We start from the raw sequence: 25,889 nt of genomic DNA, 5'->3' as shown, positions 1-25,889 counted from the left end.
CCAGGGGATCCGACAGCCTCTTCTGTCTTCTGACGGGCATTGTACAACACAGGTGCACTCACATACATGCAGGCAACACACTCATACACATAAAAATAATAAAATATTTAAAATAAATAATAAGAAAAGCAATTGATTACTCCCATAATATTCATATCACTATTCACCAAAGGTCATATCTTACCAGACCAATTGTTGTAGTTCACAAGATTCACAGCTGGATAAGGTTCCGATTAATTTTTTTCTTCTTATAGTATGCATAGCATTTTTCAACACTATGAAAACTAGCCCATAGAGATGAAGCTTTGAAGTCTATACCAGCTTTATTTTTCCTTGTTTGTTCCGCAACTCATGTATGTAGCAATAGAATCTTACCATCAAGCTCTGGTGGGTAACCAAGAGCAGGGACAAAGGCCAGTATTGTTTGAGGGTCTGTGAGACCCCTGGTCAACAGCTTCAAAACAGGGAGTCCATCTCCAGCATTGGGCTTTTACTTTGCTAGCCTATGGTGTTGGTCTAGTAGATTCTTGACATGTGTGACTTCAGGTTTAAAATAAGAACGCCACTTTCAAGTTTTTATAATGAAATAATGCTACTTTTATAATCAAGAAAAAAAAAGTACACTTGAACAAGTCCTCAAAAATCATCCTTTGGAAGTGTTCTAAAATGAAATTGTATGATGGGTGCACAACTCAGTGAGTTGCTAATAAAAATCTCTGACATGTATTTTAAATTGATAAATTTTATAGAATTTGAGTTATACCTTAATAAGACCGCTCATTAAAAAAAAATAACAGTTTCCTGAATCTAATACTTAACTACATATACTACAGGTATGTGGTTCTTGCCCTAAAGAGGCAAGGGCGCTTTTGGGCCTGTGCTAGTGTCACATGTTATAGCTGTTATTGATGGCCTTGGAAATCTTCATGCAATGGGGATGCTTTTAATGATCATTTTTTAAAATGTATGTGTACCAGATATCCTTCATGCAGTTTAAAATATGCCATAGTATATAATCAGATGTTTAGCATGTTAACAGTAAAAGTAAAACCGATGAAGCAGTAAATCATGTATTTTTATACTTTTACTTTTTTTAAAAAAATTCATTTTCCTATGTGCCCAGTGGGTTCAGATTCTTCTCTGTGTCTTAGCTCCATTCCCTCTGGATTTTCTCAGCTCTCAGGCATAGTAACCTAAAGTCCTTGTCCTGGCATGCTGAATCAGAACCTTTCCTTGGTTGTGACTGCATCACATGCCCACTCCCTACATAGTCACAATAGCAAGAGGAGTGCATCATCAGTTTGTATCTGGACCCCATGGTTTACCTTGAGCCTCACCCAGGGTGCATGGGTTTGGTAGAGCAAGTGGTAGCTCATCAGACTAGAACCGAGTTCTGCTCCCAGTGCTGGATGGCAAAGCATAGCACTTTGTCTCTATCAATGACTCCTCTTCCCCTTTCCTTTCCTTGCATTTCATTCCTCCTCCTTCAGTTCCACGTGGCCTGCCTTCCCTTTTAGCCTTTTTTTTTAGTTTATCGCCTTCCCCCTCCCCGCCAGGGTCTCATTATGTAGACCAAGGTAACCTCGTGCTTTGCCTCCTGAGTGCTGATTTATCACCTTGAAGAGTAGTTTTTGAGCCACTAGTGACACAGGCTTCTGGAAAAAACAAATTCATTTTAAAATAGGATTCGGAAAGGAAAAAAAAAAAAGTTCCAACTTAATGACTACAATGGCAGCGCTTCCCTTCAGTGAGAGGAATATATACAGACAGGCTATGTGGACAAGGAAAGCAGAGCAAAAAGTGAGGTATTAGCCTGACCTGAAGGAGAGATGTGATGGGCATTTCTGAAGCCCCTGTCCTCTATGGCTTTCAAAGGCTAATCCTTTTTTTCTATTTTCCTTTGTCGGTGTAAGTCCACTCTAGTTTGGCTGTCCTTTTGATGTACTTTATGAGTGAATGTGCTGAGAACATTGATGGATTTGACCTTGTTTACTTTTCTGCAGTTATTTGTAGTCTTTCCCAAATGTTTAAGGAAATAAATCTTTGTAATTTGCTCAAAACTATCTTACAAGGATTGGTCAGTGATTGTTGACATGACTTTTTCTGGAGAGTTGTGAACAAATATCTGTAAATCCCATATAGAGCACCAACCATAGACTAAGAAATTATTCCATCCCAATCCAGCTTGGTGAGTTTATTGGGTTTATTTACAGGAATGTGGTTGACCCCAAATATCTGCATCATTGAAAAGTTCTACCCCAGCCCAGCTACACAGATGACATGCCCTTTCAATAAACCTTCTATCTACTATATAGACTTTAGCACCTCCCAAAGGCCTCTTGAAACTGGGGCAGGAGGAAGTGAGTGGTTGTAATCTCAGGTGAGGGTTTGATGTCTTTTTCCTAGTCTCTACAAGGGAATGTTAAATAGGCCCAATCCTATGAGAGTAGGGGCAAGCATGGCTGTTAACAGGCCCAGTCTTTTGACAGGCACACCTGCTCTGATTTCAGGATGCTAACAGCGGTCATGCCCTGAAAATAGTGACAGACAACAGTGGTAGAATACTTTTCTAACCTGTGAAAGGCCCTAGTTCAATCCCCTGAAAAACATTTTTACTACAATTTTAGTATCTGCTATAGCTTGCTTACCAGAAGATAACAAAATAAAAGAAAAAGGAGGGAAAATATAGTATGATGGAGACAGCTGATCTTAATGACTTTGATTCTTTTTTTAGCATGGGCATATATGCTAGAGGTTTGAAATCTCATATATACATATGTATTCATTGTCTACCTGGAAAACCTTTTAAAAATTTGTGTACTTAGGGATATTTTCCAAAAAGTCCTGCGAATTTAAGTGTTCTGCACTTCAGTCATTGAAAAGCATCATTTTCCAGGACAATTGAATCTCCTTCCAGTGTTTGGTCAGGAGCCTTGTATTGGTGAACTGGGCATATGCTGGTCATGGCTGCTTCAAGAACATCATCCCTTCTGCAGTCAAGAGCAAATTTGAATTGGTATCTGCTGTTTTGAAAAATGCACTTACCAACATCTGGGCTGTGCTCACATTCTGTGAACTCTGACACTGGCAAGAGAAGTGTGTTCAGCTGGTTCCCAGGCTCCACCTAGGAGAGGTGTTTTCTTCTTTACATTCTGCATGCCCATCTTTTACAGTTCATCCAGTTGCTCATCCATAATGATATGTTCTTGCCCACTTGTTCCTTATCTCTGCTTTTTGTCTGTAGCTCTTTTTAGTAGCTTCTTAGATGAATGAGTATTTCAGTAATAAACTGATTTAGCTTCTTCAGCTTGATACAGTGCTGCCTCTTTGAAGGGTTCAACTGTAACCCAGCACAATCTTTTCAGCCGTCCTATTTTGCTTTCTACTATACTCACACAGCAGGAGGCAGGTGTTACTAGCCAAGCATCTAGTTTTTTGGAAGGCGTGTTCCCTAGGTACTGCCACTGTCATTTCATTGTCATCCTAGAGGTGGAGCCAGAGCAGAGTGAGAACACTTGGGAGGGACGTACTTTTGTTATCACCCTGTCCTGGTTTGTTTCTCCATTGCTGTGACAAAAACACTCTGACCAATATCAACTTGGGGAGGAAAGGGTTTATTTGTCTTACATATCCTGGGTCACAGTTCATCCAGGAACCCAAGGTAGGAACTCAGGGCAGGAACCTGGAGGCAGGAGCTGGAACACAGGCCATGGAGGAACGCTTACATCTCCCAGGGCTCAGAGCATCAGGGAGCCCAAGGGAGGAACGCGGGGCAGGAGCTGGAGCACAGGCCATGAAGGAACGCTGCTTACTGGCTTGCTCCCCTGGCCCATGCTCCGCCTGCTTTTTTATGCAACACAGGCCTACCTGCCCAGGGGTGGCACCACCCATGGTGGGCTGGGCCCTCCCACATCACTCAACAATCAAGAAGAGGCCCCATAGACATGGCCACAGGCCAGTCCAATGAAGGCAATTCTCCAATTGAGGCTCCCTTAACCCAGGTGTGTCAAGTTGACACTAAAACTATCTAGCACACACCCCCATCCCCAAATACACCCCCCCCTCCAGTGGAAGATGAGACTCTGCTCTGCACTCCATTCGTATTCTTGAGAGTTAACTCACCTCTATGGAGACTCATTTATCCTTGAAAAGTGGCATGCTAACTCATTTTTAGGTATTGAATTTTGGTTTTGGCTTTTCATCTTTCTTTGTTTTGAGATGATCTCAGTATATGTAGCCCAGATGGCCTTGAACTCACCATCTTCAGCCTTCATGGCTACAGCCTCTGAAATGCTGAGATTATCACCATGCCCATCTTATTTGGAGTCCTGAATGTTGCCCAAGACCTCAAGAAACCTACTCACAATTCCACCATTGCTGTCTGCTTTCCCTTTTCTATTCACAAAGCATAACCTTCACTACTCCTTGTCTCTTTTCTTGCACATATACACACACATTTGTGTGTCTGTATTTATAGACACAGACATAGAGCTGGAACAACACAGCAAAGTCAGATGCTTTGTTTTTTTGCAACTGTATCAGTCATTAGGCCCAAGCAAAGATGATTCTACCTTGGCCATATCAGGTGCTTTTTCACCACAAGGGCCCTCTAGAGCTTAATTATAAAACTTATTATAGCACTCAGGAGGCAGAGGCAGGCGGATCTCTGTGAGTTCAAGGCAAGCCTGGTCTACATAGTGAGTTCCAGGACAGCTGGGGCTACAGGGAGACCCTGTCTCAAAAAGACCAAAAAAAACCTAATTATAATAATGTCTAATGAGTATTTTAAAATAATATGCCTACAGTATTTTTTAAACTTTTCCAGAATAGAGGGTCTGATTATGTTAAATTCGGGAAAAGCATGAAGTTGTCTTTTAAGACATTAACCCTGTTTTTCAGCACATATTTAAAGCAAGATTATGTTAGGCTCTGTATGCCCTGGAGATCCGTTTGTATTAATGGAAAACTCAACTAGCACCCTTATAATTACACCCCTCTGCCAATGGGTGGTTTCAAAGAAACCCAGGGAAGCAACTGTACATTTTTCTAGTCTTTCAGCCCCCATCCCCAGATAAGAGGATTTTTGTCAACCTGTATGTAAAGTGTGGGATTCATAGAGTTATCAAAGACAAAATGAACTGAAAACACCTGTTTCTTAAAAGACATCTACAGCTGTCACTAATGATTCTTGACTACTAGAAACACGTGATGGATTCAGGCTGGTTATCTCTCCTCAAGAGTGGAAGGAAACATCTATTATAAATTCTCCCAGGCCATCCAGCTCCTTCCTCATTAAGAAACTTTAAAAAAAGCGGTACAGAAGGGGGCTGGTTCTGAGGATGGAAATGGAACAGAATGATGAGGTCTGTTTGGAGGCCAGAGTGGGGGGGAGGCAAGGGTGTTACTTGTGCAGTCTCAGCTACAATGAAGAAGACCTTAGCACAGCCGGACGGCCCCCTACAAAAGGTAGCCCATAATTCAAGCTGTCAGCTTAATCACAGTGTTTCCAGGTAAAGAGAAGAAGCCCTTGTTTCCTGGGTAAAGAAAAGCAGCGTTGTTTGCTGACCCCTGGTCTGCAGCCTGCCCCAGCCTGCCCTGCTCTGTTGGCCTTTGTGTCGCTGTCCCCTCCTTCCCTCCTTCTGGGCATTGTGTTCCCTTCAAGTGGCCCCCTGGAAGGGACCACCCAGGGGGCTGCACAATGGGGACTGAGGTAGCCACCAAAACATAGGTTTTGTAAGACAGCCTGTTAAAAGAAAAATACTGTTTAACTATGTATGTGTTTGTCCTTTCTACAATCGTTTTGTGTAGCAAACAAAACCCTGTATACAAACTTAACTGTGGCCTCACATACAGCTGTTCCAGCCATCAGCTGTCAGGCTTGAGATAGTTACAGCCAGTTTATTTTCCCAGGGCACTAATTTTTGACGTGGTTTTATTTACATGCTTGGATTTATGGTCAGGAAATTTGATATAAAAACAAATAAGTTGCACTGGCTTTATTAAATCATTTCATCATTAGTCCTTGGAATTGGTAGATGGACACTGCTCTTGGGTAAAATTTGTAATACTACATAACAAAAGCCATGCAGCCCGGACTTCAGTTCTCAGTAGCCATTTACACCTCTGTAAAAGGATTAGCTCTGACCAATTGTTCCACTGTTTAAATGTTAATTTGTATCTTTATGGAGGTAGCACTTTACAGACCTCTCTGGTCTCAGCTGTATTTGTGTACCTGCTGAGGGGAGGTCACTGGAAGCATTCTTTTACTAGTAAAGGTGCTAAATAACTTTGGATGACAGTAAGTCATACAAATTGAATTCATGTCTCAGGCTTTGACTAACAACCTGCCTTGGTTCATTAATTATATTTTATAGCAGGTGTGACCCTTGTGTGTTTGATGCAGTGTGCTGTATTTAAACCTAAGAAACTTCATAATCTTAAGGAGGACTTTAAATTTTGTGAATTGTAATCAAATTTCTTTGAGAATTAAATTTAAGAACAGAGCCAGAGGGGTGGGAGAGATGGCTCAGCAGTTAAGAACACTGGTTGTTCTTGCAGAAGACCTGGGTTTGAATCCCAGTACCCACATGGCAGCTAACAACTGTCCATAACTCCAGCCCCAGAGGATCCGACAGCCTCTTCTGACCTCCACGCGCATTGCACGACACAGGTGCACTTACCCTACATGCAGGCAATACATGCATACACATAAAATAAAAAGAATAAATAAAATTACAAAGAAAAAAGAACAGAGCCAGAACTTGATGAAATGACAATTTTAAAAGTAATCTTTTCTAGGCCGGGCATGGTGGCACACACCTTTAATCCCAGCACTTGGAAGGCAGAAGCAGGTGGATCTCTGTGAGTTCGAGGCCAGCCTGGTCTCCATAGTGAATCCAGGACAGCTGGGGCTACAGGGAGACCCTGTCTCAAAAAGACCAAAAAAAAAAAAAAAATTTAAATTAAAAAAAAAAAAAACTGATCTTTTCTGTTCCGACCATGTAGTCTTAATGATCATTCTTTGTGTAGATTGCCCTCAAGACAATAGATGAAATTACCTTTTCACTAAAATGTCAGTTTCAGCTGCCCATCATTGGCTTGCAGATTCTGAAGACAGCTATATATGGCATGGGAGGCATGCAAAGGAAGCTAAAAGGTCATGAGGACAACAAGGAAGACAGGATTATGATTGAACTATATCCAGTAACTGAAAAGTGGTAAAATGTTTTGTTGGAATGAAAATAGAAAACTTAGGTTATTTTAATGGCCACTGCATCACCAGTTCCACCATTTCTCCGTCATTAAGCTTGTTTATCTAGTCACCAAACGCATGTTATTGTATCCACAAGAGGCCCTTGGAAGCTTCTGAAATCATTGAGGCAAAAAGAATTATATGGATAGCTAAGATGATCAAGATGGAAAATATAATGTAAAAGGACCTGAAAGCTCAAATTTTCCATGTAAACATATGCCACAAAGAAGGCCAGTAGACACTGTTAGGTTTGCGGGTGCAGAATACAGGAACAACAGGAGAGAAAGGAGGAGACCATACCTGACCTCAAACAAAACAGTTTATTGAAGCACCTCAGTAAGGGACAGAAGCCTTCCCACATCCTAGAAGCTACTGCTGCTGCAGGGGAGGGGCCGTTGGGGCTTATATAGGATATAACTGTGGCTGACTGACTACGTGCATGCAGATCAGGGGCACTCTTGAGATGCTTATGGTCCCCTTCTGGCCCCCTTCCTGACACTACTCTGGTTTATCTTGAGAGACAGTGGGTTTATGATCTCTTCTTGGGACCATTTGCTCAAGGAGACAGGCTGTCTTGGGAAACAGTCTGTCTCAACAATCAGTCCTCCCAGGAGGAAGGGATGTGACTGATAATGTCAGCTTTCTGCAACTGGGGCAGTCTATTAGACACAATAAGTAATATCACCCTTTTACAGAGTGTTGAGCAACTTGCCAGGCATGGTGGCATGTATCTATAATCCCCACACTAGGGAGGCTAAGGCAGGGGTATCACTGGTTCCAGGTTGGCCTAGGATTGAATACGTGAAGCTAAAGGGCATTTTGGAGCTTAAAGGTATTTCGAAATGACAAGTGTCGATGCATTGAACCTGTGGCGAAAGTTTAGCATGCAGGCGTTCCAGGAGAGTTGGATGAGACAGAGGCTTTGGAAGTTTCAAGGAAACAACCACAATTAGATTCTGTTTTTTAACTTTCAAAATTTGTGAGACAGTGACTCTTAATTCACCCTCACAAAGGCAAGAGAGGATGGTCTCAAAAGTTAAAATAATTATGAAGTAAGAATGTCTGCTTATTTTACTGTTATATGTCTGTGCACATATGCCAAATAAGAACAAAAGGGGTTAAAAAGCATCCAGAAAAGAACCCACTTTTGATTCATACCTGAAAAGGAACTTTTAGTATAAGAATTTGTCCAGATAATTATTTTAATTTATTTCTTTGTTAACAGAAGAAAACAAAAAGTCACACAGACAAAAAGCTTCTTAACAGACTTTTTTTGGTCTTTTTCCTCTGTGAAACTGAATTAACAGTTTAGCGTGGAGAAGCAAAAAAGCGGCCCAGAGCTATCTTACAGAGAAATTCTAGTTTTTCCTCCCTTTAAATCCTCTTTTCTTGTTGAAAACTGTATAAGTTACTTTTGTCACATATATAACAGGAACAACATAAAGGAGGAAGGATTTACTTTGTCATAATTTCAGTATTATGCCAAGGAAGGCATGGTGGAATCTGTAGCTGAAGGAGCATGTTGCTAAACTTCTTATATCTTGATAAACAGGAAGCAGAAAGAGGACTGGAAGCAGGGTCAGGCTAGACCCCTTAGGCCTGCACTCAGGGGCTTATATCCACCAGCTAGATCCTATTTTCCAGTTTCTCAGAACAGCACTGCAAGCCGGGGACCTACTGTTCAAACACTTAAGCCTTTGGGAGACATTTCACATTCCAACCAGAACACGAACAGTCAACCTCAGCTCCTACTGAAAGCAGAGTGCTCCCTTTCTCCACAGCTTTGTTTCTTAGTGATTGATCATGGTAACTGTGGCAGATAGAAGGAGGAACACTGAGACTGGAAGAAGAGAGGCCAGAGTTCCTAGGATCAGGACCAGGAAGAAAGATTATCACAAAACCCAGGAGTGCATTTTCAGCGGACAGTGGATTTGGAGGTAGTTGCCTTGCTTCTTTCTTCTGGGGATGTGGATTGTTCCTAAATTACTCACTCATGAACCACCTCTTTGAATGATGGCTTTTGTTGTTCATTTCAAAATACAGTTTCCTTCCCTAAAATTTTATCCTGAATGTGAATAACTGCACAGTTTTGTTTCGTTGGTATTATTAAAAATGCAGTAAAAATATTTTACAAAACTTTAAATAAGTTATGTTATGTAATTGGCCTTATTTATGACCATTTTGAGACTACTTTTCCCCACAGAAAATAAAATCACCAAATTAAGCCTACTGTGCTGCATCTGAAACACAATTTTGAAGTCCTCCAAAAGATAACACTCACAGAAACATGCAAAAGTTATCAGGTAGGGGTAAGGAAAGGTTTCATTTTGTGGCCCCTCATAAGGGGTTTATTTTAACTGTTAGTTTGCAATACTGAAATAACAGTACCTTTTCTCTTTTCTCTGACTTTCTAAGAAAAAAATTATTCTTTATTCTGAGTGCCTAGAATAGCCTGGGTTGGAGTTGTTTCTTTTAAATTGTCTCCTTAGTTACTGAAAGATGAAAGTGAAACCAGAAAGCAGTTATTTTTAATTTGGCCATAAATTTTCTTTAATTATTACTGGGCAAAATGAAGCATACCTGAAGTGCCCTCTGTGATTTTAGGGGACCACTTGTGCCTCAGCAGATCTGGCTACTTACTAGACTTCACAGCTAACAAGATGATCGTAGAACTGGCTTGTTGATGCCAGGCCAGTTCACATGTCCCCAGAAAGACGACATGAATTCCACAGGCCAGTGTCTTTTTTGCTAGAATCATTTTGGTAGGAATACATATAGAAAATGAAAGAAATTGAGGCGTTTTCATAAAACACATCTCATAGTGTTTGAGTTCTTTAGTGACATTATTTTCAGCAAAAGAACTGCTAAATATTTTACAAACTTAAGTCTGGTATCACTTGGGAAGAGCTCTGTTAGAATTCCTTAGTACTGACCAACTGATCTTTAAGCCAGAGGAAGCCCTGAATTACTCTAGAGTAGATAGATCATCTGCTGTGTGCAGACAGTTCTTACAGATATTTTATTGGTCACCTGATGCCAGGTGCCATAGGAAGCCCTAGACTGATAAAACAACCATAAAATATACTATAAAAATAAGCATTGTCGGCTGGGCGTGGTGGCACGCCTGTAGTCCCAGCACTCGGGAGGCAGAGGCAGGTGGATCTCTGTGAGTTCAAGGCCATCCTGGTCTACATAGTGAGTTCCAGGACAGCTGGGGCTACAGGGAGACCCTGTCTCAAAAAGACCAAAAAAATAAATAAATAAAAAATAAAAAGCATTGTCGTAAGAATTTGGTTGTATTTTCATTGAACACATGATCAGCACTGTGCTGAATGCTGTAACAAACTTAAAATGCATAAGTTCAGTTGCTGTCCTCCACAAGCTTTGTCTGTTGTTAAGAAGAGCAGGCAGGCATGAGTCAACTAGAGAACACCACCATGTAGCATGCTGTCTGTGTTGTGCTAAAGGGATTCAGGTATAAAGAAATTAAGATTCTCTATGAGCCAGGTAGACAGGAAAGCTTCTGGAGGATATGAGATGAGCTAGTCCAGTCTGATCTTAGAGTAATCATCTTGGACTTGGTAGTCAGGGCACGGGTTATCTGTCATTTGTCACAGACAGGTGTGTTATTGAGTACTGGCATGCCATGGTGGTGGTGAAGGGGAGGGAGTAGGGGAATGAAGATATAAGGGATAAGGGGATACAGTTTCTATGGTGAATTTAAAAATAATAGAAAAACCACTAAGAGTCAGTCTGCTCTTCTCAACATTCTTTTTTTTAAAATATTTTATCATTTATTTTTATTTTGTGTGTATGAGTGTATTGCCTGTGTATAGGTAAGTGCACCTGTGTTGTGCAATGCCCATGGAGGACAGAAGAGGCCATTGGATCCCCCTGGAACTGGAGTTACAGACAGTTGTTAGCTGCCATGTGGGTTCTGGGATTCGAACCCAGATCTTCTGCAGGAACAGTCAGTGTTCTTAACCACTGAGCCATCTCTCTAGTCCTCTTCTCACCATTCTTAAGAATGGCAGAGATAAAATACTCCTCCATGGAAAGGGCTGCCTCCAGTGCAGCTACCCACCCCCCAATCATTGTACTGCACTTAAGAGGATGTGCAAAAACATTAAGCCGTGGGCTCTGCTCCAGGCCCCCAGCCTGTCTAGGGACATGAGACTGAAAGCCAGTCCAACCTGGAGATCACAGCCATATCTGCAGGCCCGCTGTTTGCAGATGGCTTCTGCTTGTACAATACAACACTTACCCTTCATTTGGATTAGTTGTCACAGTTTAAAAATTGAGGATATCACATAAAAATAAAACTTGGAGTTGCGAATTTCTGGCTGCTTTTAAAAACTAGAACACCCTCACTTTACTGTGATTTACATGTGGGAGTGAGGGTGACTGGTGTTCCAATGGAGGAATTGCCTCAGATCTCTGCAGCCACAACCTAACCCAGCAACAGCTGGCTGAGGAGGTTCAGCTCCAGCTTACTCCACACCTTCCTCACAGGTTGTATCCAGCTGTTCTCTCCACCCTGTTTCCCTCTTACATGTAACCTGCTCTTCTCTGCCACCTTGAACATAAGATTGGAGTCTCCTTACCATCTCTGTCCACGAAGGGCTGCAAGTCTAACCAGCAGTGGCTCTGAAATCCATGAGCTAGTTGTTTGATAGTCTCTCCAAACTTTTGTGTTGAATTTAATTCCCTATTACTATACTGTTTTTAACAACAGCAACTCCCACATAGCCAATCGTGTCTCCCTTGCTGGTCTCCATATCTTTCTTACACTGCCATTTCTTGTCACCTTGGTCGATATCACTCCTTAGCTTCAAATGTCATCTCTTCCCTTCACCCACATTCTAAAATCTAGCTGGCTGAGTACCTCCCCCTTAATCAGACCCCTTAAACTCCAGGGATCTTTTCCTGCCTCATAGCCCCTGCAGTGGGCTCTCTTACTGCTCTGAAACTGATTCATCCCTGTCAGAATCACCTCCCCTACCTTAGGACAGGTGTTACTCAGGCATTAAGTGGTTACTTGATGACGCCTTCTAAGGGAGTCATGATCCAGATTTCACCTAGGCAGCAAGAAGTAGTCAGGGTACAATAAATATACAAGGTACAGATAGGCCTGGAGTCTGGAAGGTTTAAGGCAGCAGAGCTTAGAGATGAAGGACCTCACATAGGGGCTAGTCCACAGAGACCAAGAACCCAGACTTAAAGCTTGGAACTTGACTAGAGCTGGAATACTAATGTGGTGGACCATAGTCATGAATAGGGCTTGACTCCAATGGCACATTTATATTTCCTTTTATATAGAGACCTACTTCAGAATTGGGGTAAACTGAGCCAGCAGTTGTGCCTCACCCTCCAGCAGCCAGCCTGCAGTTGCTTTCATCTTTCTGTTATCAGGCACATGGCCATCAAATGGATGAAGTAACTTGCTTAAATGCAGTACTAATTACCAATGAACAAATTAACATACTGCTTAATAAGTTGTTTTATAAATAATCTTCATTATCTTTTAGGGGTATATGTGTTGGATAGCCCTAACTCTAAATGTGATCAGCTTCTACTAAACAGAAACAGCATTTTGGCTTTAAGTTTTCTCCCCATAATAGTTTAGAATCACACTTCCTACCAATAGACAATTTTAAAAATATTTTATTACTTTTTAATTTTATGTGTATGAGTATATTGCCTGCATATGTGTAAGTACACCTGTGTCGTGCAATGCCCATGTAGGCCAGAAGAGGACATCGGATCCACTGGAACTGGAGTTTCAGTTGGTTGTTAGCTACCATGTGGGTGTTGAGAATTAATCCTGGGTCCTCTGTAAGAGCAGCTAGTACTCTTAACCTCTAAGCCATTTCTCCAACCCCACTAATAGATATTTTTCAGAAGTAGTAATTACCAAACTTGGTGTGGTGGCACATGCCTTTAATCCCAGCACTAGGGAGACCAGAGACAAGTGGCTCTCTGTGAAGTCAAGGCCAGTCTGGTCTACGTAGTGAGTTCCAGGCCATTTGGAGCTACAGGGAGACCCTGTCTCAAAAAGACCAAAAAACAAAACAAAAAAGTAACTACCATGTCTTATTGGAGGCTTCCTGATACAGTGAGATTCTCCCAGTGAGTAAAGTAGATACCTTTCTTCTTCACACACCTTCAGGTTCTTATTAAAAATTAGGAAAATAAGGGTTGGAGAGTTGGCTCAGCAATTAAGAACACTGACTGCTCTTGTGGAGGACCTGGGTTCCATTCCCAGCACCCATGTGGTGGTGAACAACCACCTGTAACTCCAGTTCCAGGGGATCCAATGCCCTCTTCTGACCTCTGCAGGCATTGCATAACGTGGATGCACTTACACTCATGCAGGCAATATACTCATACACATAAAAAAATAAAAATAGTAATAAAATAAAAATAAGGAAACTTTACTACAGGATCTGAATGGAAAATCATAATCATTTATCTGCATTTAGAAATTGAAGGTATAACCTATATTTCATCCAGAAAAATGTCAGTTTCTTAGCAGTGACAATTTAAATAATTTTCATATGGGCTGTAGAGATATAACTTTGTAATGATTGACAATATACCATTAGCCTTTTCTGCTCTTAAGATTATCTACATTCCCATCAGTTACATGGAATGTGGAATGAGAGTGCCCAGCTGTGGATTTGAACATCATTAAAGTCATCAAAGGGTTAAAAATTTCTTCCTCCAGTGGATATAAAACCACCACAAATGCACAAACAAGTTTTTCAAACTGCCCCATTTTACATCTTTGTTGAGAAACAGTATAGGTGCTACATTTTTATATCTAGATTATATTACAGATGTATTTCAATAAACCATGAAGAACCACCAGAGCTTCTAAAAGCTAGTGGTTTGTACTTAAATAAACATCCCTGGCAGCACGAGTTTTATTTTATAGGTTCTGTAATCACAGTGACATTCTAAAAGAAGACCTTGAAGCTTGCAGAACAGCCGTCCTTCACCAACTTCCCAGACTCTTAGCTGAGGGCAACAGCACTAAAGCAAGTCAAGTCAGGTGTCACTGTCATGAAAATGCTGCTGTGCTGAGACAGCTATTCTTGTTCCCAGTGCTTCAGAATCAAAAGAGAAAAGTGGTGAAACACTAGTCTACACTGCTGGTACTTGCAGTCATCAGTTTAGCCTTTCTACAGACTTCCTCATCTCTCTGTGTTTCTAATTGTTAGTGAATTTATCCGTCCAGCACCTTTAGAGCAATGATTATGAGATCTAAGTTTGTCCAAAAATTAAATATTTTTCAAAATGCTCCTGGTGGGCAGGAGCAGGGAGGCATAGCCTTTGACTGTTGTGCAACCAGGTAAGCAAACCAGGATTTAGCTCACATAGCCATCAACTAGAGTAAGGTCTTCAGCAGGGCCAAGCCCCAAATGGGTTCCCAGATCTCCATGTTCATCCTGGGTATAGATCCCCAGTCTAAAGCTGATTCTTCAAAGGTGATCTCAGGGCCATCAGCATCAACAAGATCTGGGAGCTTGTTAGAAAAGCATGGTGTTCAACCCTTCCCCAGACCAAGTGACCAAGGGACTCTGAGGGTAGGACCCAGCCATCTCAACCTTAATGGGCCCTTATTAGTACTCTGCTCTCTTCAATTTAAGAACCTTAAATAGATTTAGAGAAAGGATATGAGAGAGGGGTTCCAGAGTGAATGAAACATGACCCAAGATTCTTTGGCCTCTTTGCTATGTCAGAAATCTATTCCACATCTCAGCCCACTTTTTTAGCTTTTTAAGAGTTTGTCTTTATGATTTCAGAAGCTCTGTGGCATCTGGACTGATTATTTATAGAATCATAAATGTTTAATATATGCACTATGTAATAAGTACTGGCACCTAGTAGGTTCCTAATTCATTTGCATAAATATTACCAATGTCAGAACTCTGGTGGGGGGTGACTATATATTTCTCTTGCTAAAATATATTCTCACTATTTACTGGCAGAGAACAAATTATTGTCCAGGAGTTGTCAGTGCTTGCCTATCAAAGACCGTCAGTGGACCAAACAAAGCTGACAGAGAACAGCTTTGTCTGTTCAGCTTCCATCTAATAGCATCTTCTCTACCTCTTTTGTGGGTCACTTAGAGTGTTTCATGTTAGAGACATAAATAGGAAAGATAAGTACATTTTCTTTAGAAAAGAATTTAACTTAGATCTAATAGTATTCATGGGCTGAGTAGAAGTCAGGATAATAGTCTCTGAAAAGATCTTGGCACAGCAAAATTCAGGTAGATTAGGTGCTCCCAATTTACACTGCCTTCTGCATCTCCACTAGCAATCTCTGAACTATGGAGGATGCTGGAAATGACCTTCCTGGTCAGTGGCTTTTCACCTTCTATCACATTTTTATCATGCAGAATAAAACCTGCCATCTTAAAATCCTCCTTCACAGGTGATGGAAAAAACTGGCTTGGGAGGAATCATTCTGAGTTCAGTAGGTTTTTTGGTGATTATGGATTAAAAGGCTCTTTAACCAATCTGTTTCTTTCTCATTGCCTTTTATATCTGTTCTTATACTGTTTGGCGTAAACCACAGTTGTGATATGGAAAATGTATACACATTTATAATTCACTGTGTAAACTGATTTGGCCTAAATAATGCAGTGTGACTCTTAACCTAGGCTGCCAAACTGAGATTCTGGTAATAAGATGGGTCTAAATTGATCAGGCTAAGGATTGTCACATTTCTCAGCATACATAATAAGACATTAATTTCTATTATGAAAAGTTACATTTTGTATAACTATTGCACTACAGTCTTCCATAAGATGTGATCCTTCCTTTATAACCAATACAGACTGTAAAATTAATAGTCTTCAAGATGTTTATCACAATCATTTAAAAAATATTTTATTATTTTTATGTGTGTGAGTGTATTGCCCGCATGAGGTAAGTGCACCCATGTCGTGCAATGCCCACGGAGGACAGAAGAGGCTGTCAGATCCCCCTGGAACTCGAGTTATGGACAGTTGTTAGCTGCCATGTGGGTGCTGGGATTCGAACCCAGGTCTTCTGCAAGAACAACCAGTGTTCTTAACTGCTGAGCTATCTCTTCAGCCCATCACAATCATTTTTTAAAGACAGATGAAGTAAAAAAATGTCTGCTGTCAGCATTGTGTTCTGTTATGTTTAGAATTGCTGTATATATTCTCACCAGAGGTACTATTTATGCAGAGTGATGGCCGATGGCCTACACTCCAGCCTTGGAAAAAGTCTCATGTGTATGTGACCCATATGGAACAAGCAGTCAGATTTTGAAACACAAATTCTTTCCAATGGATTTTAATCACCAGGCTCCCACTGCCCACCCTGAGCACCCCAGAGTTCTGTAGAGAACCACCCTAAGTGAGATACTTCTCTCTGCTCTATGATCTTCCTAGGACCTAGTCAATAGACCAGTTTGATGAGCCATTCTAGAAACATAGATTCGGAGAGAATATTTTACTTCTGTTGTATAATGCTTAATGACAAATGTCAGAATCACAGGTCAGAAAAGGCAGAAAGGTAGCCGGTTATGGAATACTTGGGAATCCTTAAAGCCTGATCCATGTTTGGTATGGCTGTGGTCCTGCCTTGCCCTTGACCAAAACGTGGTTAAAAAAATTGAGTAAGCTTTATATTGCTTGTATTACAGTGTGGAAATTTTTCTTTGTTTTATTCTACTTAATGTTCAGAATAAAAGTCAGGATTTTTATTGCTGTGTCTATATTTTAAACTTCGGTCAACACTGACAAGATGACTGATTGGGCTGGGTGTGGTGATGCACACACCTATGATCTCAGCAATTGGGAGGCAGAGGCAGGCAGAGCTATGTGAGGTCATGACCAGCCTGGTCTACATAGGAAATTCCACACCAGCTGGAGCTACAGGGAGACCTTGTCTCAAAAAAAAAAAAAAAAAGAAAAAGAAAAAAGAAAGAAAAGGTAACAGCACCTACTTCCAAGCCTGAAGACCTGAATTCAATCCCCAGAACCCACATGGAAGGAGACAACCAACCCCCACAAACTGTCCCCTGACCTCCACACACACACACACACACACACACACACACACACACAGCATGTGAATGCATGTGCACACACACATACACATACATACACACACACACAATGCGCTAAATTAATTTTTAAAAAATAAAATATAGTTTTAAAAAACTGGTCAAATTATCAATGTGTTTGGAATCAGTTACAGTTTAAGGAAATGTTGATACATTTGTTTAAATTGCAACTGGAGGAGTATATAAATTACCTAACATCAAATTTTGTTTATTCTGTATCACATTGATGTTATAAATTTTCCAACTATAAAGTAAAAAGACTTTTCAATTCTTTGTAGCATTTTGCAAATTATCAGACTTGGTATGCTTGTGTAGAGCTGTGAAAAAGACTCCATTCAGGGACAACCATGATGCTTATGCTCCCTGCCCCATCTGTCCTGTAATAAATCTTCAGGAAAACTTGACTTAGCTTCTGGACACTGAAGCACAAATCTGGACACTGTGCTTCTTAACAGCTCATTTGCTGTTCGACCCTGAGCAAGTCACTTAACTGACATTGTCCTTCTGTGGCAAATATAATAATCAGAGGAAACCTTACCTAGCTTTTTCATGCCAGGTCCCAGAGGGAGGCTGCAGTTGGCTGGAGTAATAGGAACCAAATTCCCACACCTTGGCTTTGCTTCTGTAGAAAATCATACAGTTTAGTCACCAGAGAAAATGTTCTCTGATAATTTAACTCACCTAATTACAGTAATTTAATTCATTCTGATTAAACTTGCTTTCAACTAGAAACATAATTGTAACAAAGATTTACATATTGTAACAAAGATACTTCATGAATAGACTAGAATTTGTGGGTGGCAAGTCAGTGCATTGGTCCAGTAGAGAAATCTAGTGAGAATCAGAAGCAAAGGTCACTTCATTTTGTAGAGTTAGAAAAGGGACATCATTGAAGTGTGGTAGGAGCCACATTGCTGAAGGAGCTTTCTGTCAAATGAATCATCCTTGGAAGTGTTAAAATGACGATTCTAAGAATTTAGCTACCTAATTCTTACTTGGTTGCCTGACTATGGTTGGGTCAGGCATGGATTAAAGCAACATTTTTAAAGAAGATTTTGAATTGCACCTAGACTTGCTTTTTTCCTACATTTTATTATGAAAGATTTCTATCAGAGCTGGATGTGGTAGCACACACCTGTAATCCTAGCACCTGGGAGACATCTGCAGGTTTGCTGTGAGCTCAAGGCTACCTGAGCTATGTAATGAGATACTGGGGGGAGAGGGAGGGATAGAATGTGAATGAATGTGATAGAATGATGTCTAAACAAAACCAGAAAAAGAAAGCCCACTCTGGGAACCTAGAACCAGTGTCAGGAGAGTAGGAGACTAAGTTTTGGCAGGCACAATACCTCTAGCTAGATAGGAAAAACTGGGTCGGAATTGCTCAGTGCTTCATGCAGTGGAAATTTGGTCTGAACCATGAGCCATAGACTAGAGTGAGACTCACTAGCTCCTGCAAGAAGGAACAAGCAATGGCACGTACTTAAAGGTGTTATAGTCTTAAGGAATGCCAGTAGAAAGCTTGCTGACATCCCTTTCCAGTGCCCAGAGACTGAAAGGCACCTGTAGTTATAATACCCACTGCCCAGCCCGTGAACCCTCTGATTACAGGGCCAACAGCGCAAAGATTAACACAGGAAAGCATAGTACCACAAAGGTTCTGCTCTTAAAGAAAGATATCAACTCAAATAGCCAGAAAATGAGAAGCAAAATGGGCTATAGGTAGTCCGTATCTGCATTCAGGTGAGTGACCACAAAGAGACAGACACTATTTAATACCTACTTTGGGTGCTATACACTCTAATTCTATACTCTTTTCTGCAGACTTCCTCAAAGGACACAGTTGGCCTGGGGTTGGAGAGTTCCCTGCTCCAACCTCCAGTACTGGGAATTTGTGTAGGTTGCATGACAGCGCTTCTTTAGTTTTCTCTTCATTCTGCATTTGATGGAACCTTATCTCCTTCTGTCCTTAGTGTCCCTTCTTTCTACTTTCCCTCTTCTATTTTCGCTGTTGCTCTAATACTAATCATTTCCTAGTCCTTGTCAGCTTACTTTCCATTCCTGCTCTTACTAATATCTTGGTAAAAACCCCGTCATCCTTGTTCCTTTATTCCTTACAAGTTATTGGGCTTGATTGCTTTTTATTGGCTATCACTGTATTTTCCTAGAGGGCCTGTCCACTAGTTACGGCTGCTTTTGCAGATAGCATTCTATAGTGCTAGAGTTTATGTCTAGTGTCCTGTGAATGTGGGCTGAGGGTTTAGCTATTGAGCTACACCTCCATTCTGGTGGGGGAGAGATGACATCTCACTTAAACATTACAAATACTTCAACTTGAAAGAATATATGAAATAAAAAAGGCCCAAATCTAGCCTACAACCTAATCTCAGATGTGGAATTCCTATCACAGGAAGAAGAAACATGAAAACTCAGGACAACATGACAACTCCGAAGATTACCAATTCCACAGTGATAGATTCCAATGAGAATGAATTTGATGAAGTCCTAGGCAAATAACTAAAAAGAATGATTATAAGAATGTTCAGCAAAATCAAGTAGGCCATGAATAAACTGAATGAGTTCAAAGAGAATACAAATAAACAACTGAATGAAATAATGAAGCCAATACAGGAAAGCTTTGCCAATAGAACAGATAATGTGAAGTACAGAATGTCAGGGCTTGAAGACAAGAAATGAATTACAGCATTCAGACGTTGACAGAAATAAGCATATGAACAATATGAATAGAACATGTGAGACCTATGTGACTTCTTTAAAAGACCAAATATATAAGTCATAGGCAAAAAAGTACAAGCTAAAAAAAGAGAAAATATATCTATTAAACCATAGCAAGAAATTTTCAAAATGTGGGGAAAGGGATTGCCATCTAGACATAGGAATAATTTAGAATGCCTAATGACAAGATCCAGAAAGCACCTCCCCGTGACATGTTGTAGTTAAAACACAGGACAAATAATATTTGAAATATTCAGGAGAGAAGCTCCAAGTCACACATAAAGCAAACCCATCAGAATAACAGCACATTTCCCAGCTGAAAGTGTGAAAGCTAAGAGGAAATGGAATATTGTATTTCAAGCACTGAAAGACCATAATTTACCAACCCAGATTACTATATACAACAAAGCTGTCCTTCATGATTGAAGGAGAAAAAAACCTTTCCAAGATAAACACAAACTAAAGGAATTTGTGACTACTAAGCCAGCACTTAGAAGATACTTGAAGGGGTCCTTTACAGTGATAGCAAACACATCCATGGGACCACAGGAAGGAATCATTCTCATTGAACAATAAATAAGCAGATGAGGAATAGGAAAGTGCCAAGGATTATAAAAACAACAGAATGATAGGAATAAGTGAATGCTTTTCAATAATAACTCGGAATGCTAATGGTCTCAATCCTCTAATCAAAAGACGCCAGCTAACAGATTGGATTAAAAAACAGGACTCATCTATTTGTTGCCTTTCAAGAGGTGCACCTCACTGACAAAGACAAACAGCTTAAGGTAAAGGATGGAAAAAGGCATTCCTTCCAAGGAACTTCAACAATCAAGTCTAGCAGTACTAATATCTGGTAAAATAGACTTCAAACCAAAATTGCTCAGAAGAGAGAAAGAAGATGACTTCATATTGATTGAGAAAACAATCCATCAAGAGGATACTATAATTCTAAACATATATGCAGTGAATATTCATATATCCAGTTCATAAAGTAAACACTATTGGATATAAAGGCACATACTGTCCTAAACATAATAATTCTGGGTACTTCAGTATTTTGCTCACCAATAGGCATGTCAGCCAGACCTATATTTTTTTAAATCCAGAAACTGAAATAGTTTAATGATGTGCCTTAAGATCTTGGAAAAACAAGAACAAGCCAAACTCAAAATCAGTAGATTGAAAGAAATAATAAAATTCAAAACAAAAAGTAATGAAATGAAAAAAAAAAGAGTAATACCAAGAATTAATTAAACAAAGAATTGGTCCTTTGAAAAGATAAATAAGTTTGGTAAGCCCTTCACCAAACTAACTACTAACAGAAATGGGGTGGGAGGAAGAGAGCACCACCCACCACTGCACCACTGGACATATAATCCCAGCACTCCGGAGGTGAAGCAGAGGATCACAGTAAGTTTAAGGTCAACTTGGGCTACATAGTAAGTTGGGCTGCAGTGTGCGACTCTGTTTTTTTTTGGGGGGGGGGGAGTTGAGGATGAGGGAGATCGAGAAAGAGAAAGCCAGACTAATAATAAAAATTCAAAGAATTTGAGATGCAAAAGGAGACATTAAAACAGATACCAGTGAAATTCAGAGGTTCATTGGGGCATACTTTGAAAACTTGTATTAAAATGAATTAGAAAATGAATGCCTATGACCTACCAAAAGTAAGTCAAGAGGATTTAAACAACTTAAGTAGATATATAATGAGAAATGAGATTGGAACAGTAATAGTCCTCACCTCCCCACTGGCAGAAATTTGGGAAAAAAAAAAAAAAAAGCCCATGCCCAAAGGATTCACAGCTGAATTCTATCAGACCTTTAAAGAAGTAACACCAACAACTCCTAAAGTAGTCTGTAAAATGGAAAGGAAGGAACATTTCCAAACTCAGTTTTACAAAGCTAGGATTACCCAAATGCCAAAAACTGAAAAAGAACTCAACAAAAAAAGAAAATTATTGGCCTGTTTTCCTGGTGAACATGCATGGAAAAATTCTTAATGAGCTGCTTGTAAACTGAATTCAGCTAGCTGCACCATGACCAGGTGTTCTTCATTTATATTTTTCTGGATGCAAGGATGGTTCAACATTTAGAAATCAGTATGTTGATGTAATACATTAATAGACTCAAGGACAGAAACCCCATGATAACCTCAGTAGATGCAGGAAAGACATTTGACAAAGTCCAACTAAAATCCCCGAAGAAACTTGGAGTAGAAGGAACATACTTCAACATAATAAAAACTATATATGACAGATCTATAGTTAATATTATGCTAAATGAGGAAGATCTCAAAGCATTTCCACCAAAATCAGGACAAGACAAAGATACCTACTTTCTCCACTCTTAATATAATGCTTGAAGACTTAACAGCAATTAAGTCAAGAGAAAGAAATAAAAGGTATACAAATAGGAAAAGAGGTCAGATTATCCTTATTTGCAGATTATGTGATGTATATATAAGAGACTCTAGAGACTTCACCAGAAAACTTTTAGAACTGATACCCACTTTCAGCAAAGTAGCAGGGTGCAAAGTCAACATGTGAAAATCAGTAGCTTTCATATATACCTATAATAGACATGCTAGAAAGAAATTGGGAACTCACAATAACTTAATAAAAAACATACCTAGGAATAAACCTAACCAAGAAAGTGAAAGACCTGTATAATGAAAAGTTTAAAACAATGAAGAATTGAAGAAGACAATGGAAGACAAAAAAACTTCTCATGGTCCTAGATCAATAGACTTAGCACACTGAAAATGGATATGTTATCAAAATCAATCTACAGATTCAATGTGATCTGTATCAAAATTCCTAAAATACTTTTCACAGAAATGGTCAAAAAAATCTAAAATTCATAGGGAGGTATAGAAGACCTTAAATAGCCAAACAATCCTGAGCAAAAAGAATAATGCTAGGGATATCACAATATCTGATTTCAAGTTCTTCTACAAAGCCACAATAACTAAACAGCATGACACTGGCCTAGACACATAGATCAATGGAATAGACTAAAGGACTCACATTACTAAATTCACACAGCTACAGCTACCTGGTTTTGACAAAGTGTCCCGAAACACATTGGAGAAAAATTCAACAAATGGTGCTTGAAATATCTGGATATCCATATGTAGAAGAGTGAAACTAGACCCCTGTCTCTTGTCCTGCACACACACACACACACACACATCAATTCAAAATGGATCAAAGATTTTAATACAAGACTTGAAAGTCTGAACTGTTAAAAGCAAGCATAGGGAAAGTACTTCAAGATACAGGCGAAAGGAAGGACTTTGTGGAAAAGACTCCGGTAGCTCACTGAATAATACAAAGATCTGAGAGATGGGATTGCATGAACTCAAAAAGCTTCTACACAGCAAGGAAATAACAAGTAAAGAAACAGACCACAGGGACTGGAGAGATGGCTCAGTGGTTAAGAGCACTGACTGCTCTTGCAGAGGACCCAGGTTCAATTCCCAGCACCCACATGGCGGCTAACAACCATCCATAACTCCAGTTCCAGGCGATCCAATACCTTTTTCTGATTTCCGTGGGCATTGTATGACATAGATTTACACAAATGCAGGCAGTATACTCATACACATAAAAATTTTAGGGGGGGCTCTTTTTGAGACAGGGTTTTCCTGTAGCCCCAGCTGGCCTGGAACTCATTATGTAAACTAGGCTGGCCTTGAACACACAAAGATCAGCCTGCCTCTGCCTACCGAGTGTTGGGATTAAAGGCCTGTGCCACAATACCCAGCATAAAAAAATTTTTTTTAAAGAAACAGACTACAGAATGGGGGGGGGCGGTCTTTACTAGCTCAACATCTGACAGAGAAATAATATCTAGATAATATAAAGAACTCAAAAAAACTAAAAATTTATAAATGGGAATGAAATAGTTCCCAAAAGATGAAGTATAAACAGCCAATAAACATATGGAAAAATATTCCTTAGCCATCAGGGATATGCAATTAAAACTGCACTGAGATTCCATCTTATCCCACTGAGAATGATTATCACTAAGCAAATAAACAAATGCGGGCGAGGATGTGGAACATGGGGAAGATTGGAGGGAAAAGTCTTATACACAAGTGGTGGGAATGTAAATTGGTCTGGGCACTATGGAAATCAGTAAGGAAGTTCTTCAAAAAAACAAAAATAAAACTACCATTTTATGACCCCGCTGTACCATTCCTAGGTATATACTGAATGGACTCTAAGTCAACATACCACATAGATACTTGCACATGTATGTTCATTGAAACACTTCACAGTAATTGAGTTATGAAACCAGCCTAGGTATTTGCCAACAGGCAAACAGATAAACGAAATGTAATACATATATGCAGTGGAGTTTTATTCAGCCATAGAGAATGAAATTATGCTCTTTGCTGGAAGACAGATACAACCAGAGATGATCATATTAAGAAAAATGAGCCCAACTCAGACAGATAACATGTATTTTCTCTCATTTCTAGATCCTAGATGCATCAAACAATATATGTCTGTGTGTGCATAGGTACATATATTTTTTCCTAAATCCAAAAGTTTTTGTTTTTTTTAATTTTCTTTTTATTTTTTCATTTTTAAATGAACTCATGAATTTTTATGAATTTACTGTGTTTCAGTGCATTGCAATCAGTATTCCTTTTGCTGCGCAAATTCTCTCATCATTGAGAGGACCCTTTCAAGACAGGTCACTCCTCAGTAATCATTAGAAACTTCCTTACTTTCTTATACAGCATGATGTTCCAGACCTGCCTGAGCATTTCATTAAAGAAGCTGGATTCCTTTTAGTATAGCAAAACTGTCGCTTCAGCAATAAACACATACTTTTAGTATCTTATTTTTTTAATTATAAGTGAATCATAATAAAAAATGTAACCAAAAAAGCTGTTGTTGAGATGGAGATGTGCTCACTGTCTCTTAATGGCATGTAGGAGACTGATTATTCCATGCTTCAGAGTTCGTGGCTGCAGTTGAGAATCATTCTGTGAGTCTTAAAATACCCCAGTGGCTAGTCAGTTGCCTGGACCAATTTCATGAGACTCAATAGGAGCAGCATTAGGTACCCAGACTTTTCGAAGCTTCCATGTGCAGCCAAAGTTGAGAATGCTTGTTAGCAATAACATAACCAATTTAAGTTAAAAACAAAGAGGGGCTGCAGAGATAGCTCAGTGGGTAAAGTATTTCTTGTACAAATGTGAAAACCTGAGGTCAGACCCCACAGCACCCATGTAAAAGAGCCAGGCATAGTGGCATGTATCTGTAACACCAGATCTGGGGTTGGGGGAAGAGATAGGCAGATTCTGAGGGCTCACTAGAGAGCCAGTCTGGCTGAAACAAGTTCAGGGAGAGACCCTCTCTCAAAAAAATGGAAAATAATGTAGAGTGATAGAAGACACTGAACATTGTCCTCTGTCCTCCACATGTGCACACTTGGGTGAGCACACCCAGACACACACACACAGGGGCAGGAGGGAGATGCACACAAAGTTTTGTTAGTCCCAAATATGTTGGGTTCCAAACTCTTCTAGATAACGTTTCTTCTAGTAATTTGACTGTAAGGCCTTTTAAAATGAGACTCTTATAAGTCACTCATTTCTACATACATGTGCAAATCTATAGTATGTCTCCTGTTTCTGTTTTACAGATCTGAACAAGTACCAGATTGGGGCTTAGTGAGGACACAATGCCAGTATGTGAAAGAGCATGATAGTTCCCTAAAGGAAGAGGTAGGTAAGGCTATTAGTCAAAAACAAGGACTAGTAATTTTTATTAAA

General features: G+C 39.9%; 1 protein-coding gene across 6 annotated transcripts in view; it reads left to right on the top strand.

Moving 5' to 3' along the window:
- Positions 1–25,889, top strand: part of Kiz (kizuna centrosomal protein) — a 142,820-nt gene that overhangs the window by 62,416 nt on the left and 54,515 nt on the right. For all 6 annotated transcript variants that reach the window (XM_029567604.1, XM_008841289.2, XM_008841298.3 and 3 more), the window contains one exon: positions 25,760–25,841. In XM_029567604.1, coding sequence (XP_029423464.1) covers positions 25,760–25,841 — 82 coding nt within the window. The remainder of the gene's footprint in view (positions 1–25,759; positions 25,842–25,889) is intronic.

The sequence above is a fragment of the Nannospalax galili genome, unplaced genomic scaffold (genome assembly GCF_000622305.1).
Source record: "Nannospalax galili isolate Female #2095 unplaced genomic scaffold, S.galili_v1.0 scaffold510, whole genome shotgun sequence".
Taxonomy (NCBI): Eukaryota; Metazoa; Chordata; class Mammalia; order Rodentia; family Spalacidae; genus Nannospalax; species Nannospalax galili.
This window is presented reverse-complemented; position numbering and strand designations above follow the sequence as displayed.